This window comes from Bison bison, unplaced genomic scaffold (genome assembly GCF_000754665.1).
Source record: "Bison bison bison isolate TAMUID 2011002044 unplaced genomic scaffold, Bison_UMD1.0 scf7180017864526, whole genome shotgun sequence".
Lineage (NCBI taxonomy): Eukaryota > Metazoa > Chordata > Mammalia > Artiodactyla > Bovidae > Bison > Bison bison.
The window spans coordinates 3,072,810-3,090,236 of NW_011495077.1; the positions used below are offsets into that span (position 1 = coordinate 3,072,810).

Sequence of the window (17,427 nt, forward strand, 5' to 3'; positions counted from 1 at the left end):
CCCTCCCCGCCACACCCTGTCTGATGGCCTATCCCCTCTCTGCTGGTTCACATCTCTCTTGTTTGCGCAGGCTGAGCCTGAGGCCATCTGTTCAGACTTATCCATTCACTCAGCTTAAGTGCAGGTGAGGTGCCCCTTGGAACCTCAGTCCTTTGAGCAATCTCTCTTCATCTCAGTCAACCAGAGAAGGGGGGACTGTTCTTGACCCCATTTTGCAGAAGTGACCTGCAAGGGCACAGAGTATCCAGCACCCCAAGGGTTAGAAGGTAGCATTCCCCACATAGAATGTGGGGGTGGGTGAACGGAGCGCAGGGAACCTTCCATGGTAAATAAAAAGGAGAAAGACTTGCAATTACCATATCAATTGTTTCTGGGTAAATAGGGGCTTCTAAGAGATTTTTAAAATAGATTTTTCCTTTAAATAGGTTAGGCACCCTTTGACAGCCTCATTTACATTATTCCTTTGCTGGGAAATCCTTTTTTTTTTTTCTGGGCATAGTGTAGAAGTCAACTTCAGCCTCAGTGTGAATTGCATTCAGAGACTGGATGAATGTGGTTTGGGTACTTAGTGGAGGACAGGGGCTGCTCTGTGCCCCAGGCTGGGCAGGGCAAATCCAGAACTACTCTGGGGAGAAGGAGATGAATTTCCAGAGAGCAGCAAAGGAGCCAGGGCTTTATTATGGCTGTGAAACATTTGAGGTGCAGTCAGGGATCCAGGGGATTCACAGCAGGGAGTGCGTAGGATTTACACAGGCAGAGAAAAGAGGGGGCAGATTCAGTGAGGCAAGAGCTTGAGCAAAGGCTTATAAACAGGATTGAATATGGCCCATCCAACTCCCCCCACCCTGTCAGTCATCTGTGGCCCCTTCTCCCTCATCACCCATCCTCCAGACAGAGCAAAATGGACTCCTCTCCTAGCACTATCAAGCCCACTCCACAAATGTCCCACGTCTGGAGTCCCTGGCGCACCTTCTCTTGCGGTGGTGGTGGTGTTGAATCATTAAGTCATGTTTGACTCTTTTTGACCCCATGGACTGGAGCTTACCAGGCTCCTTCTGTTCATGAGATTTGCCAGGCAAGAATACTGGAGTGGGTTGCCATTTCCTTCTCCATGGGATCTTCCTGATCCAGGAATTGAACCCAAGTCTCCTGCATTGGCAGGCGGATTCTTTTACTGCCGAACCACCAGGGAAGCCCACATTCTTTTGCAGGGCTGACCCCTATCCTCCCGGCTGCATTAGGTGGGTGGACACTCAGAAGGGCAGCCTGGATGGAGAAACCAAGGAAATCAGCACCCTGGCCATGCTTCCCATGTCACAAGCCCTTGACATGGTCAACCATGGAGGCTAAGCTCCCTCTGCAACTTGGCCAGCTTCGGGTTCTCAGAACGTTTGCTGATGTGCCCACCATATAGACTTCAAGCCATTATGAAAGCTATAGAAATAAGAAGTAGCATGTTCATTCATTAGCAACAAATTATCTTAGCAAATAAGGCTAAATGTCAGTTCAGTGGCCAGCAGAGATACATGTTGGTCCCTTCCCCCAGTGCCCTGAGAGTGAGGGTCACATTCTGCAGGCACTGTTTAGGAGAGGATATTGAAACACAAGGGGGCTTCCCAGGTTGCGCAGCGGCAGAGAAATCACCTGCCAATGCAGGAGTCTTAGGAGACATGGGTTTGATCCCTGGGTTGGAAAGATCCCTGGAAGTAGGAAATGGCAACCCACTCTAGTATTCTTGCCTGGAGAATCCCATGGACAGAGGAGCCTGGCAGGTTACAGACCATGGGGTTGCAAAGAGTTCGGACACGACTGAAGACTGAGCATGCACACTGAAACACAAGAGGCAGGAAGGAACTGAGATAGGGTGCAGACTAGCACCCCAGGAGCCTGACAGCCTGAATTATGGGACTAGTCAGGTAGACTCCAGATAGCTAAGCTTTGAGACCAAGGGAGGGCTAGAGGCCAGAGACCACTCAGGAGGGTGGTGGAAGGCAGTGGTAGAGGAAAGATGCTATCCTCTGGCCACTTTGGCTGCAGCAGGTCTGCAGAACAGTAGAGGCCACAGAATATCCTGGGGCAGAAGCAAGTTTGAGGCAGGGAGGAAAGGAAGCAGGAAGAGCGTGAAAGCTGCTTTCTTGAGCCTGGCACACGCGCACAGCCCGCTGGGCTGCAGTGAGCAGGACAGATGGTCCTTCCCTTCGTGGTGCTGGAGGGAGGGAGGGAACCAGGACCAGCCGCATGACTGTGCACATCTGGAGGCCTGGGGGCAACAAGGGAAAGAGAGGGAGAAGGGGAGGCAGTCGGAGGAAAAGGAGGGAGCCCCCTGTCTCCTGTCCTCAGGCTGAAGGCTGCACTGTCATTCCTGGAGCCCCCTCTTTTCTCACTTCCCCAGAGCCTAGGTGCCTGGTCTGACCAAGAGTGGGAACTTAGGGTTCCTGCTCTCCTCTGGGCCCCACAACAGAAGGAACAGGCCCTCCTCTTCACACTAAACAAGATCCCTCCCCTTAACCTTCCTTGCACCTGTATTTTCTGTTCTTCCTTTAGTGAGAAAACAAACACCCTTAGGTCTGATTCAGTCTCATTGAGAACAGCTGCTTGTCTCTGGCCCCTGGTCTCGGAAGCCTCTGCTCTGGGCTGTCTCTCTGAATCCTGTTTTGCATTAACTTGTAAGGTAGGCTCAAGCCCCTGGGGTACACACATCAGCTATTTAGCAGTGATCTCATCTAGCTGCGTCAGAACTTCTAGGGATGGGGCCAGGGGAACTGCTATTATTAAAACTTCCTTAAGTGACTCTAAGGTGCAGCCAGGGTTAAGAACCAGTAGACTGCTGTGATGTGGAGCAGGAGCGTGGTGCCCAGGATTATCTATTAGGGGCCAAAACATTTTGATTCATGGGCCTCCATCCGGAAGGGATAATGAGGACACAGGTCCAGAGGAGGGCAGTGGGGGTGAGGAAATCATATCAGCTGAGGGAGGTTGAGGGGAGGGGGCGATTTTACTGCTCAGGTGCTGCAGAAAGGCTGGGGACAAAGGTCAAACCCTCTGCTTCTGAGGGCTGGGATGTGTGTGCCCCGTGAGGCCCAGCGTTCCCTGTGCACTAACAGGCACCACCTCATTAGTGCTGAGATAGTGTCACTGTAATTACCTGGAACTGGTGGAGCCAAATGGCAGGTCACGAACACCCTCAGAAACAAGTGCAGAAAATTGAATGTGCCCTGAGGCACCTGCATCTAAGTGAGATGCTGATGAATGTGGCCCCATCCATTGTGGTCAGGTGTGCATGCAGGATGCGCCTTTCAGCCCAAGGCCCACCCATCCATCAAGAGGCAGACACACTCACCTCTAAGACTGGGGTCCTAGAACCATGAAGACCCCTAGCACCTGGGGAATTGAGGCGGGGCCCCTACAAGTTAGGTGTTGAAGGGTAAGGCAGTGCAGGGTGGGTGGGGGAGGAAAAGAGGTCCGCAGGCCTCATCCGCTGCTGGGTCAGGTTCCACTGTGAGTCTGAGTGCCTGGCTGGGGTGGCAATTCCTGGCACCCTTGCTGCCCTGTATAGAATTGTTTTGCCAGTGGCCCTAAGTGCTCTTCACTAGCACGTTCTTTCTGCCATGAGGACTGGCTGTAAAGGAAGCCCAAACAAGAGGTAACTCTACCAACATTTAATATCTACAGCCTATGGGCCTGTGATGAGTATGAGGCTCCATACTGTAGCAACTGGAGCGCAAGGCTGCAGTATTTGTCTCCAAACTGTAGAACCTGCCAAAGTCTATTCTAGAATAGCAGTGCTAGGAGATACTATGTAGCCATTTAGAAAGAATGAAGGAGGTCTCTGCAAAAAGCTAGGCACAAAATAGTATATGAGGTAGGATCCATTTATGTTAAGTTCAAGAACAAGCAAAACGAATCGATGGTGAAAACAGCCAGAGCAGTCTCTCTGGGTGGGGCCATTGACTAGGCAGGGTCAGGAGGGAACTTTCTGGATGCTGAAAGTGTTCTGTATCTGGATCTAGGTGATATTTACATGGTGATGTAAACACTTCTTTAAAAATTCACAGAGCCATACACTGAGGACTAGCATCTTTTTTACACACTAGGTGTATGAGACAACTCAACATAAAAAGTTAAGAGAACTGATCTGAGAAAATGGTAAATCAAATAGGGGGAAAAAAAGCTGTAGAACAGAATTCGTGATTTCATTTTTATAAATGAGTAAGCCTGGGGAAAAGTCTGGAAAGATAACAAACTGTTAGTAGTACTTTCCCCTGAGTGAGGGGATTGGAGGTGAAGACAACCAGTTTCTACATTTCTGTATTATTTGCATTTGTGGTGTTTGAATCCTCTGTCCCTCATACCTCCTCCACGTTCCGGCCGCTCACTTCATGGTGGCTCCACTCCGGGTCATGTGAGTGTCCTGCGCTTGGACGCCTGGGTTCAGGGCTGTTCAGGGCTATCTTTGGCTTCCTGTCTCAGTTTAAGACTTGGGCTTTGCATTAAGATCTTTGGCTATTGCCCCACTCAGAATTTGCAGGATCTGGGACTTCCCTAATGGTCCAGTAATTAAAAGTCTGTGCTTCCACTGCAGGGGGTGCAGGTTCAAGTCTTACTCAGGGAACTAAGATCCCACATGCCATGTGGCCAAAAAAATTTTTTTTACTACTAATAAAAAATAATCTGCCAGGGTCTCTGCTCATTGGGAAGATTCCCTGGAGAAGGAAATGGCAACCCACTCCAGTATTCCTGCCTGGGAAATTCCATGGACATAGCAGCCTGGTGGGTGAGTCCACGCAGTGGTGAAGAGTCAGATACGACTTAGTGACTCAACAACTGTTCCTTGGTCCACACATACCAGCATCCCACTAGGCACCCGCCTCCTGGGATAAGCCAGGTCAAGTGCCTCTGCCTGAACAGACACCATGGAAGGCACTGTCCGTGCTTGTGAGAGAACGCTCTGAAGAGGAAGAGAGCAGGGAGAGAAAGGCAGGGTGACTCGGCCTGTCAGCCATTCTGTTTGTAGCCCAACATCCAGGCTCCTCCTCCTCAACGGTCACATCCAGGCTCCTCCTCCTCAACGGTCAGTGCCACTAATGGGTCTTCATGGCCTTGGTTACAAATGGTCTTGGAGGTGAATTCCGGTCATACCTCAAGCCAAGAAAATGAACCCTGCTCTGTCCCCTCTTTAATATGGATGTGACACCTGCAGGCTACAGCTTGTCGTACTGTGAGAATTATTTCTCCATTAAAATGCAGGAGTTGGAGCTTTGCCCAGGAAGAGCAGCTAAAAATACTGCTCTCTGGGGGCACCAGCTACTGGGGGGAGTGAATGGCCACCTTCCTCACCCTGCAGCCCCTAGGGAAGTCCCACACCTGCTGGGTCCCTCCCTTAAGCATCTGATTCAGCATCGTGTTTGAGCCATCTCCCAGCCCTGTCCGAAAGAAAAAACGCACCAGTTTCTGGGCCTGTTTTACTGATGGGCAAACTGAGGTTTAGACAACTTGCCCTGGGTCGCTGTGCTCCATCTACAAAATCACCGAGGGAGCAAGTGTGTGCAACCCGACTGCAGGGAGGGAAAGATAAGCCATCACGTGTGCCCAGCACTTTATAGTTTGTAGTGTCTTCTTCCTATGTTGTCCAACCCTCACAGCAATCCTACGAAACATGAACTACTATTGTACTGGTGTGGTTGACGCCTGGTGAGGTGAGGTCATGCTCCAGGGTGGAGGGGGAGACAAGGGGCAAGAGACAGAGCCTCGGCGAAAGGTTTTTGAATCTAAAACCTACCCACAGCACCAGTCGGGGGGGCCTTCTAGTAAGGTGACTGGACTTACTCCTAGGGCCATCGACTTTAGAAGAAGCACCCTTTGGAAAGAATTCCACATACCTTTCCAAAGGTATCATCACCCCTTCTTTTTAAACATATTTTGCTGTTTTTAAAATTTTTATTTATTTGGCCATGTGGCATGTGGGATTTTAGTTCCTTGACCAGGGTTTGAACTCATGACCCCTGCATTCAAAGCACAGCATCTTAACCACTGGACCACCAGGGAAGTCCCTTCACCCCTTCTTAACAGATAAGGAAATGAAGGTTCAGAGGGATGAAGGACCAGGTCACAAGTCAGCAGCAGAGCCAGGAACAAAAGTCAAAATGGAAAACAAGAAAAAAAATTAAAAACAAAAGTCAAGTGTCCTGACCTCCAGCCCAAGCTCTTCCTGCTGCCCTAGGGCCCACAGAGTTTGGGGACTGACTGGTGGGCCAGTTCTGAGACCCTGGCCCCCAAGAGTAAAGGAGCCCAGTGCACTTTGCAGGCTCCCACATCCTTGAACCTGGTTCTCTGGAAATGGTTTGCTTGCCATGTTCACCTCTTCTTCTTAGTCTTCGAAACTGGAAGGTGATGAAAAATCTCAAGCCCATTTTTCATATAAGAAAACTAAGGCCTTGGGACTTCCCTGGTGGTCTAATGGTTAAGACTCCAAATGCAGGGGGCAAAGGTTCAATCCCTAATTGAGAAATTAAGATCCTGTATGCTGCACAGCGTGGCCAAAAAAATAAAAAATCTAAAGCCCAGAGAAGTGAAATGCCCAGCTCAGGATCACAGGGAAGGGCTAAATGAGGTCTTAGACCCAGACCTCTGACTCAGGCCTGGTGCCCATTCCACTGTGTCAGCCAAAAAGAGCACGTAGAGTTCCTTTGCTACGTTAGCTTCTTCCTGGGTCTTAGTTTCCCCATCCATAAAATGGGGGCATTAGGCCTTAAACAAGCCTAGAGTCTGAATCTTCTGAGATAAAGATATTAGGCGACACTTCTAAGAGTGGGTGGAGCCCCATACAGTGACCAAAGGACTTGGCTTTCTGGACAGCCAGCATCCTTATCAAGTGGGTAAATGAAGTTAGAGAAAGGGCCATGGAAACCCAGGGACTTAAGGACGGTGAGAGTTAAGGAGATCCAAGCACCCCTACTCTGGGCCTCAAACGTCCAGGAGGGAATTCTTCCAGTCGAGCCCTGCTGCCACACAATTTACAGAGAAAAAGCTTTCTACAAAGGCATTTATTTTTCCCAAAATGCACCCCCGGTTAACAAAATTTCTCAGAGTCCCACATTTAAATTAGAAACCCCCACATCTTTCATTCCTGGTGAAGGGAGGGATGTCAACAGGAGGACATCAGGTCCTCAGAAGTTTACTCCACTGGAGGCTGGGGACTGGCGGGAGACATGCCAGAAATTGTCTGCCCAGCTCCGTAATAGCACCATGGTGGGGGAGGGGCTGTCCCTGCCCTCAGGCTTCCCCTGCGCTGCAGCTCTCAGCTCCCCAGGTCGGTCGGGTCTGGGCTGCCTGTCCCCGCTGTGCATGCCTGGAAAGACACTTTGGAAACCATCAGATGCTCCAGTTGTGGCAAGAGGCTCTGTCTCTCTTTCCAGGTCTCTGAGCAAGGATTCCGGGTGGGATGGGAGTGAGGTATCCTGGGAACTGTGGTCCAGAAGAGGGGTTCAGCAGGAAGCATGGCAGGAGCCCCTCACGAGTCCCTCTTGCCTCACGGGTTTCTCGGCTGAAGGGCGCGCTCCTTAGGGAGGGGCTTGTCTTCTCACGCAGGGTCCCCAGTACCTAACACAGTGCTGACGCCCAGAGATGCTCAGTGAACGTTACTTGAATGGATCAATGAAAGGAAAAGCAGAGGGACAGCAGCAGATCACAAGGGGGCCCATGCAGCCGCCCACAGACCTGGTGTGACCAGCACGTCCTTCCCGTGGGGAGAGCGGGTGGAGGGTGGGGCTCACAGGGCACAGCCCGGGGCGCCCCGGAAGAGGCAGGGCCGGGGAAGGTCCTCACGTGTTCCAGCACGTGCACCTGGTTGTCTGCATGCCTGGGGGAGGGGCCCTGTATTCACTTAGTGGAGGAGGGAAGAGGCTGACTTTGGGGCCAGAGCACGAGGCGACGCCTCTAGTCTGGAGGAAATACTAAGGCTGCAGTGGCCTCTGCTGAGGAGACAGAGTTACGGACAGATGGGGGAGAAGGCTGAGAAGTGATAGCTAGTGTATCTGGACCATCGGAGACAAGGCGAGGGGAGACTGTGTACCACATCTTTGGAGAAAAATGGCAGCCAGATGGTCCGTGTAGCATATCCATTGGGGAAATATGGCGGCAGGGAGGTCTGTGTATTGCGTCCGTGAGGAATAAGCGGCGAGATGATTTAGGTATCGTGTCACTGGAGAAATAAGGCAGCAGGATGACTCGGGAATCGTGTCCATCAGAGAAGTAAGGCTGCAGGGTGGTCTGTGTATCGTGTCCTTTGCAGAATGAGGAGATCCGCTAGAGTGGACGCCGTCTGTTGGAGGCAGGGAAGCCCCCAGCCCAGAGCTCATACTGAGGCTCCAGTGCAGCCAGAGGTGGGAGCCCCAGGGCAGGGGCAGCAGCTCCCTGAGCCTCGCGGTCAGACTATTTCTGGTCCATCATCTACATTTCATGATGGGAAGGAAAAAAGAGGGGGGAGCGTTAAATGCGGGAATGTCAGATCCCCAGGGATGTGGTCACATACTCGGGGGGTGGGGGGAGTATGTGTGAGGGGGCTGACAGTCTGACTGGCAACCCCCACAGCAAGCACTGCCCTCAAGGCTCAGATAGACACACACAGCAGCCGGGCATCAGACTGACTATGAGGGTACCTGGAGGAGACTGCCCAGTCCTCGCCGGCTTCTCTCAATCCCCCTGGATCCAGCCACCTTGCACCCTTCCCTTCTCTTGGTCTGGCACACTCTTCCCTTCCCCATGCTGCCCCCCACCCTGTCTGTCCCGATTCATCTTCTCCACTCCATACATTCACACCCATGGCCTCACTCTCCGCCATGATCTGAATGGAGAGTTTATTTCCTGACAGGGACAGCAAGCCAACCTGAAAGTTACTTAAGGCTCCATAACCTTTGGCCAAAAATTAAGGTCCCAAAACTTTTGACCTTTAAGTGGAAGCCACTCATATTTAGTGATAAGTCTGCATTGAGAAATAGCTTATTCAAAATACACAGACACACAGAGAGATATACATATATTTATAAACACACACACAGAGGTGTAGCTCCTGGTCACTTTTAATAAAGAAGAATCTCAAACTAAACTAACCTCCAACCAACCACTTCCTAATGTAACTGCTGATGTTATGATAATCTGACCAATAACCATCACTAACAATTATTAACCACTGACTGTGTACCAGGAACGTGCCTGTCCAGCTGAAAACCCCATTTCCTAGCCTCACTTGAGTTGCAGTCACGTGACTAGGTTCTGACAAATGGATATAAACAGGACTGACAGGAGCTATTTCTAGTCAAGCCCTAGAAAAAAATGTCCCCTCCCTCTCCTCTTTCCCTCTTCGTTCTGGAGGGGGTGTGGGAGCTGGAGCAGCCACCTGGACCTGGCAATGTAAGCTTTGAGTAGAAGAAGGCAGAAGCCAGGTAGGAGGAAGCTGGTTCCAGGGTACCAGTGGCCTTAAGACAATCTCGACTCCTGTCCCAGTTAAGCCTCTATCATATTTGCATCCTGTTAAGAGCAGTGGGGACCTTGATTTCTCCGCCTGCTGCCATTTCAACAGGGAGGAGTCGAGGCTGTCCTTCTAGGGGAGGGAGCCTCGGGGCAGCAGCAACCCCATCACCAATGACCAGCCCCCAGCCTCCTACACACAAGGGCACACACACAGATGCACAAACACCACGTCTTTACCTTCTTTGTTTTCAGAGTGTTTCAGGGGCCGCAGGGCTGCAAAAAAGGAAGAACACAGTGAAGGGGGAACTGTGGAAAGTGGTGGTAAGGAAGAAATAAAGTCTAGAAGACTGGGAAGGCCTGGGAGGAGGAGGCAGGAGGGAGAAGTTGAGAGGGCGCGGGAAACATCACAGCACTGGAAAAGGGGTCTCAGCTGCTGCCCCAGGTTCCCGTTCTGCTCTATGACTTGTCACTCCTCCCCCAGGCCTGTTTTCTGAACCTCTATAATGGGAACAATTTCCCAGCCCTCCTGTGAGTGAGGGATGTGAGAGTACCCTGAGCCTGCTCTACAAATAGGGTTAAGAGAGGCGCTAAGGGAGGCTGCAGGTGTCGCCAGCTAGGCCCAAGATCTTGCAGAACTGAGACTAAGCGTGTCTCTAAGCCCCCCTCTTCTCCCCACTCCCTCCCTTCTGCCAACTGCACCTGCCTCTGAACAAGAAAAATGAGGCCTGATCCCAGGCTGTGTCTATACCTGCCACACCCAGACACCCAAGGCAGAGAATGAATTGGCACAGTTTACAACAGTCCCCAGAGGTCAATCTTCTGCCCTTCCTTCTTCGGGGATTGGGGGGTAACCCGTGTCAACTGGCACCATCACAGAGGGCTCAGCAAGAACCTGCTCCCCCAATACATGGGCCCTGGGGAGGGAAGGCAGTGAGGCCTCCAGTGGCCGAGGGGCACCAGGGCCTTGGCGCCTCCTCTCCAGGCTCCAGGCTTGTGTCCCCAAAGTGCTGGGCCCTTCGCAAAGTCACTCGAGAGAGGTTCAAAACGGCCCTCTGCTGCCATCAGGGAAGGCCAGGAGGCCAGTTTTTACATATGGGAAACTGAAGCCCAGAAGAACAAAACGCTGACCAAAGTTATTCAGCCTCTTAGCAGAGTGGAACTGTGTCAGGCTGAAAACACAGTGCTAATAACAGGACTGAAAACCACGGAGCCCTTGCAGGCCCCCGGCACAATATCAGGCCCTTCATATACATGATCTCATTTAATTTAACTCACACCACCCATGAAAGGAGCAGCTAGGAGGAAACTGAGGCCCAGAGAGGCAAAGTGACTTGCTCAAGGCCACTCAGCTTATATAAGCTGGGTCTGGAACCCAGCCTGCCCTGCTTGCCGAGCCAGGTCCTTCAGGGTGGAGTGGCCCTGGGAGGTGGTAAAGGTAGACAGAAGAAACGAAGCAGCAGCTGGGAGACCTGCCTCCCGGTCTACTGCTGAGCAAAGACCAGACTCACCTAGGCTGGGAGGCCTCAGTCCACAGGACACATTTCATTCAAACCTTCAAGTAAATGGGGCCCCTCCAGACCTTGGGGTCCCTGCCCCATCCCTGCATGTCCTCAGCCAACAGAGTCCCTCTGGGTTCAGACTTACCCGTCTTGGATCCTTCTCCATCCCCATCGTGGTCCTCGGCTCCTGGGAACAGAAACTTCCTCAGCCCTACCCACCTTCATCACTGACCTGCTCCTGGGAGTGCAGGAGGCAGGCGGATGGGGCTGAGCAGGCCTGGCCTGTGCCAGGATAAGAGGGACCCCAGGCAGGAGCCCACCACTCACCTGGCCAAGGACTATCCACTCACTCACCCACCCACCACTCACCAGAGTCGACTTCCCTACCAGGGTCAAACCACCTACCTATCAATGTCGACTTACCACCTACCAATCACCAAGTCAACCCACACTGACCCCAGCAAACAGCGGCTGCTTCAGACACTGTCCACTCTAAGGATGACACAGCCTCTCATGGTGACACACAAACCCACAAAGAACTCACGCCTGCATGGCTCGATCTCCACGTGCTCTCACTCACAGATACACTCATGTGACTTACACTCTCACGGTCACACACAGACACATTCATCCCTCTGTTACACATCCACTACTTGCTCCTAGTCACACTCACATCCACCGTGCATTTCTGCACACTCACCCTGCATGTTTGCACACTCACGGGTAGGCTCACACGTCTTTAAACACACGAGATCTGTTCAGCCTCCAGATCACACATATACACACACAATGTAGCTGCATTTGCACACACATTCATTCTGTCACTGGAAAGTGACACTCCTGTTGATATCATAGACACACCAACATACCCGGAGACACATGCACACCGCCTCTCTCATTTACCTGCATTCTCCTCCTCGCAGCTCTGTTTGATCTTTCTCCAGCACACGAAGGCCAGGGCCACCAGCAGTGCGACAAGGCAGATGGAGAGCCCCACGGTCACCCATAGGGCCTCGGGGGGGAATGTCATGGGCTGTCCTGGGAGGGGAGGTGGGGAGAATGGGGAGAGACTGTCATGCCTGACCCCCAGTGGTCCTGAGGACAATCCCCCGACTCCAGAGTGTGAACAGGGGGCTCCTACCTTCAGGGGGCCCCCACACCATGAACTGAGCTTACATAAGCTCCTGTGCCCCTTCCCCCCACATCCACAAACCCTCCAAAGCCTGACACAGCTGGGATTGTCATGGGCAGGCCTCAACCTGGGAGGTTTGAAGAATCTGTGGCCCAAGATGCTCAAGAACTTTCTATGGCTCCCTACTGACATGGAAATAGTGCTTCAAGCTTCTTTGTAATTCCATTCTCCGTAGAGACGACCGACTGCTCCCAGCCCCTGCACCACTGCTCTCGGTTTCCTCTACCTGAAAAGTGCTCCCTCACTCTCCACCTGGCTTATGATTCCTCCTCAGGAAGCCCCCCTTTCTTCCCCAGCCCCACCTGGTGATATTCTCCATCTTACAGATCAGGAGTTGGCAAACCACAGTCCATGGGCCAAATCTGGCCCGTGGCCTGTTTTTGTACAACCCAAGAGCTAATAATAGTTTTACATTTGTAAAGGGTTACCAAATAAAGGAAAGACAGCAGCAGCAGCAACAGAGATGGTATGTGGCCCACAAAACCTAAAATACATATACATCCAGGCTTTGACAGGAAATGGGTGCAGATTCCCGCATAAAGATGAGGGTGGACACGGAGGGCACCCAAGTACAGGTTTACCCCTGAGAAGGAGACTTGCCAGGGGAATAGTGCTGTGAAACGCTGAGGGCCCTCCTGTTGGCAGTCTCAGGGCAGAGGGAGGAGCTGAGCTGCCCTTGGCTGGGTAAGGACCCACAGCTGTGCTGAGTGCACTATCCTCCAGCCCAGCCCCAGGATCCACGTGGGGTCCTGGGCAGAGGCCTTGGGGACAACAAATCTAACAAAAGCTCCTGCAGAAGATGCCATCAGAGCAAAGAGCAGTGCCATCAACCCTCGGGCAGTGGAGGCCTTAACACTGACATGGGGATTTGCAGCCAGGGTCACTTCCAACAGGCATGGCCGGTTACACTGCTGCTCTGGATATCAGCAGCAAAGGGACCCATCACCCTGGGGAACAGGAGCAGAAGAGAAAGACAGCAGCTGACACAAGAGGACAGGCCAGCCAATCCATGAAGCGCATGGAAGGGACCCCTGGGAATCCAGAGCAGGGGAGGCTCCTGCAGGAAAGCATGGAGCAGACCACAGAAACACCCAGGAGGTGGGGCTCCTGCCCTGTCCAGCCCTGGGCTGGTGTTGGTACCTGGAGCACAGGTCTGACTTGCCTTCATCCCACCAGCCAAGGACAGAGCGGGGCTCAGACCTGCATCTTCAGACTCCACATCCAGGGCTTGCTCCACAAAGCCCCCTCCACATACAGCACATGCAACTAACCTCCAGCAGGTGCAGAGGGACCAGGCCGGAGGACTCAAAGTCAGAGTCCCAGAACGTTTTCCAAGGCACAAAGCTGCCCAAAGCGAAATACAGGCCAAGGGCTCCAAAGTAGGGCAGACCTGCTCTCAGAAAAACAGGAGGCTGGGTGGTGGGGAGGAGAGGAAATTAGGCTGAGAGGCTAAAAGTTGGATTCTGGTTCATCTGCTCACTGCAGGATGCTGGAGCCAAGGTCCACAGACCCCCATGGATGAGTGCAGCAGGGCCACAAGCCCTCAAAACTTAAATGCAAATGACTGCATTTATCATGTATCCAGTTTTCAGAGAGGTGGCTAATCCCCAAAGAGTCAGAACCACTGTGCTAGGCTGTGGCCTTGGGAAAGTTCTCTCTTCTCTCTGGCCTTCAGCTTCCTCATTTGTGAAATGAACGCACTTTAAATGCCAGCTACTATAATTTTTAATGTTTTTCTCTCAGGTGGAGAAATGTCCCCACTGAGCAGCAGCAGGAAAGGAGGATAGTACAAGGAAGCACATGGAAGAAACCCCTGGGGATCCCAGGGTGGGGCTTTTGCAGAAAAGCAAGGAGCAGAGCCACAGAAACACCCAGGCGGAGGGGTTCCCACTATGCCCACCCCTAGGCTGGTGTTGATGCCCTCAGTACAGGTCAGGCTTGTCCTCATTCTGCCAGTCAAGGACAGAGTGGGGTTTCAGACCTGCATCTTCAGGTATATGAGTATAATTGCATACTCACAAGTCCTTTCTACACAGGATGGCGAATAGCTAATTCAGTTCAGTGTGCAAATTATCGTGAAGATCACCAATCCTTCAAGGTCCCCTCAACCCCACCTGTCCCTAGAGACTTCTGAAACTGCAGCCCATTCTGATCACTCCCCACTCCTCTGAAAACTTCACATTCTCTGTCAATCCTGCTGTAGCTAATATTTCTGATTCTCTCCTGTGGCTACATCAGACCATATGCTGACGTATCTAAAAGGTCAAGGAGACCCCATGGGACATCCAACAGCCCAGAGCAGTAACTACCCCACAGAAAGTACAGGCCTAGGGTCTCCAGAAAGAGGGTGAAGTCAATCTTGGGGAGGGGGTGGGCAAAGGGACAAAGCCTTGCCAGAAGAAAAACCGTGAAAGAGGAGGAGGAATGAGCCTCAATTCCTAGAAGGCAAATGCGATGGACACTTGCAGAAGTGAAGGCCACGCAAGGTCCTTGCAAATGGGGCGCAGGAAGACAGGAGTGAGTCAGTGAAGCCTGAGGCTTGCGCAGAAACTGGTTATCAGGGGGATCAGGTCTTCTGTGGGCCGCAGGTCAGGTGGAAGTCATGGGAAATAAATAGGAGAACCAGATGGACAGAACCTGCTGTCCTGATCCCAGAGAATGCAGGGGGGTCCCTAGGAAAGGTTAGCTGTCCGAAGGGGAAGTACAGAGGAGCCAGAATGAGATCCAAATAAGGATGAAGACTGCCTCCCCCTGGCCTGAGTGTAGGTCTGAGCCCTCTTCACACCTCCAGGCACAAGGGGTACACACTGAGGTGGGCACTAAAGGAAGGGAAGTGTGGGCTAGGAGCCCAAAACTGTAGATTGAGGGAATTGCCCAAGGGGCAGCGTTGATCTGGTGTTTGACCACATGGGGGCAGCAGAGAGAGCCCAGCCATTCCAAAGGCTGCCTGTGCTGTGTGCTGTGGTTAGTTGCAACCCCAGGGACCGTAGCATGCCAGGCACCTCTGTCCATGGGGGTTCTCCAGGAGGGAATACTGGAGTTGGTTGCCATGCCCTCCTCCAAGGGATCTTCTCAACCCAGGAATCGAACCCAGGTCTCCTGCCTTGCAGGTGGATTCTTTACCAGTTGAGCTACCCGGGAAGTCCAAAGGCTGGCTGGGTCCAGTTTAATTCCATGGAGAACTGACATTGATGGAGTGAGGGGTCTGACCACCTGGAGAGGCCCAGCTGTCTCTCAGGGGCTCACAGTTAGATGGCGCCCAGCAACAGACGGTGACATAGCAACACCTTCTCAGCACTTGGAGAGGTTCCCGTAGGAAAGCACTCCAGACAGAGCTATGCCTTGTGGCTGCTCCAGAACTCCCTCCTGGAACACCTCCAGATTCCAGACAGGTATTCAGTCCCCAAGTACCAACTAAGACACTCTTGCTGCTGCTGCTGCTAAGTCGCTTCAGTCGTGTCCAACTCTGTGCGACCCCATAGACGGCAGCCCACCAGGCTTCCCCATCCCTGCGATTCTCCAGGCAAGAACACTGGAGTGGGTTGCCATTTCCTTCACCAATGCATAAAGTGAAAAGTGTTAGGAGGGCAAATACTACAAATGATTCTTATTGCGCAATATAGCAAGTCCCTTAAGGACTGCTTGGGGGAGAATTTGAGACACGTGAAATGTAAAAAAAAAAAAAAAAAAAATTGTTAAGTTTCCTGACCACCCAAGCCTATCTGAATTCTGGCTCAGAGTCTATATAAAAAGCGATGGTTCCTTCTATCCTTCCCCAGCTGCTCGTCGGCCCCTACCTGTAATGGTGACCGAGCCATGGGCGTCCTGCTGCAGCACGGGGTTGCGCACCAGGCAGCTGTAGGTACCATTAGCGCCCAGCACCACCCTCAGCACACTGTGCACGTCGAACAAGCCCTGTTCGTTGGCCATCTGCGACGTGGTCACGTTGCCGGTCAAGGGCGCACCCTGCCCATCCTGCCACAACACTTCGGCCTTGGGGTAGCCCTGGTAGCTGGAGCACGTGATGGTCACCGTGTCCCCAGGCCTCAGGTCCTTGTTGGGCTCCAGGGTCATGCTGGGTTTTGAGTAGGGGGCTGGAGGGGAGCAGAGGGTAGAGGGCAGAGATCAGGTAAGGCAAGGGCAGTGGGACACAGTGGAGGGAAAGAGCGCCCGGGGCTGTGAAGACAAGGGTCAGCACTGGGGCAGTGGGTAAAGGGCTGCAGGAAGTAGGAGGGGCGTGCCAAGGGGAGGGCGCCCCCTTCCGCGGCTCTCACCTGCCACCTGCAGGCTGACCGCGGCGCTGCCGAAGTCCCGGATGCTCACGAAGCAGGTGAAGCTGCCCTCATCAGCCACGCGCACGCGCTGTAGCCTCAGGGACGCGTTGCCCTGAGCCAGCAGGTCTGGGAAGAGCGCTGTGCGGTTGGCATAGGCGCTGCCCTGGTCGCGGCCCTCGGCGAAGCTGTGCACCAGCTGTTTGGTGTCTGTCAGCTGCCAGATGAGGTTGAGCTGTGCCAGGCTGAAGCCGGGCTCGGTCGAGAAGGAACAGCGTAGGGTGGCGTCGGTGCCCACAAGGGCCACCACGGGGTCTTCCGGAACCTGGACTTCCACTGCACCTGAGGGCGAGGTTGGAGCGGCAGGGCAGTGAGGAGGGGTGGGGACACTCGGCTACCACCACACTGCCTCCCATATCTCCTCCATCGACCCCCAGGTCCCCTGCCATCTTCCCATTTTCTCCCCAGACCTAAAAACAGATTGAGTCTCAGCACTTCCAGACGTGTCCCTAATCGTCTGACAAGAATCACAACAGCTTGGCCTTGGCCTGACAAGGTCCATCTCCCTGGGGGACCTGGCCTGGGGCAGCCTGCAGCTCTAGCAAAACTCTCCTCTCCGCCAGGACCCATTTCCGTCTCCTATCTTCCGACTCTCTTCTGAGATCTGAATGCTTCTCCACTCTTTCCATCGGTTTCCAGAGCCCTGGAGTCAGGAGACCCAGAGAGCTGAGAGGACCTGTGATCATCACCCTCACCTACTCCTGCCACAGTAAGCTTTCCCTCTATGCAACCTGTTTCTGTTATTATTATTATTAGGCGTCTCACTGTTCTGGGAGACTGAAGGTAAGGAGCTAGATTCAGATACTATGACCACTGGAGATTGGACCAACTCCCCGCCCCTGTCCCCCACCCCAAGGGACATTTAAGAAAACAAAAGAAAAACCTGTGGGGCTTCTATGGGGCGTGATGGTGACCGAGCCGTGGGCGTCCTGCTGCA

At 52.8% G+C, this 17,427-nt stretch overlaps 1 protein-coding gene across 1 annotated transcript in view; it reads right to left on the bottom strand.

The window, feature by feature from the left end:
- Nucleotides 1-7,028: 7,028 nt before the first annotated feature.
- Nucleotides 7,029-17,427, bottom strand: part of CD276 (CD276 molecule) — a 31,377-nt gene continuing 20,978 nt past the window's right edge. The window contains exons 4-10 of the mRNA XM_010831420.1: nt 17,374-17,422; nt 16,434-16,772; nt 15,957-16,253; nt 11,871-12,005; nt 11,113-11,154; nt 9,706-9,741; nt 7,029-8,448 (exon numbers count right to left, since the gene is read on the bottom strand). Of these exons, the coding sequence (XP_010829722.1) occupies nt 8,426-8,448; nt 9,706-9,741; nt 11,113-11,154; nt 11,871-12,005; nt 15,957-16,253; nt 16,434-16,772; nt 17,374-17,422 (921 nt within the window). The 3' untranslated portion in view covers nt 7,029-8,425. The remainder of the gene's footprint in view (nt 8,449-9,705; nt 9,742-11,112; nt 11,155-11,870; nt 12,006-15,956; nt 16,254-16,433; nt 16,773-17,373; nt 17,423-17,427) is intronic.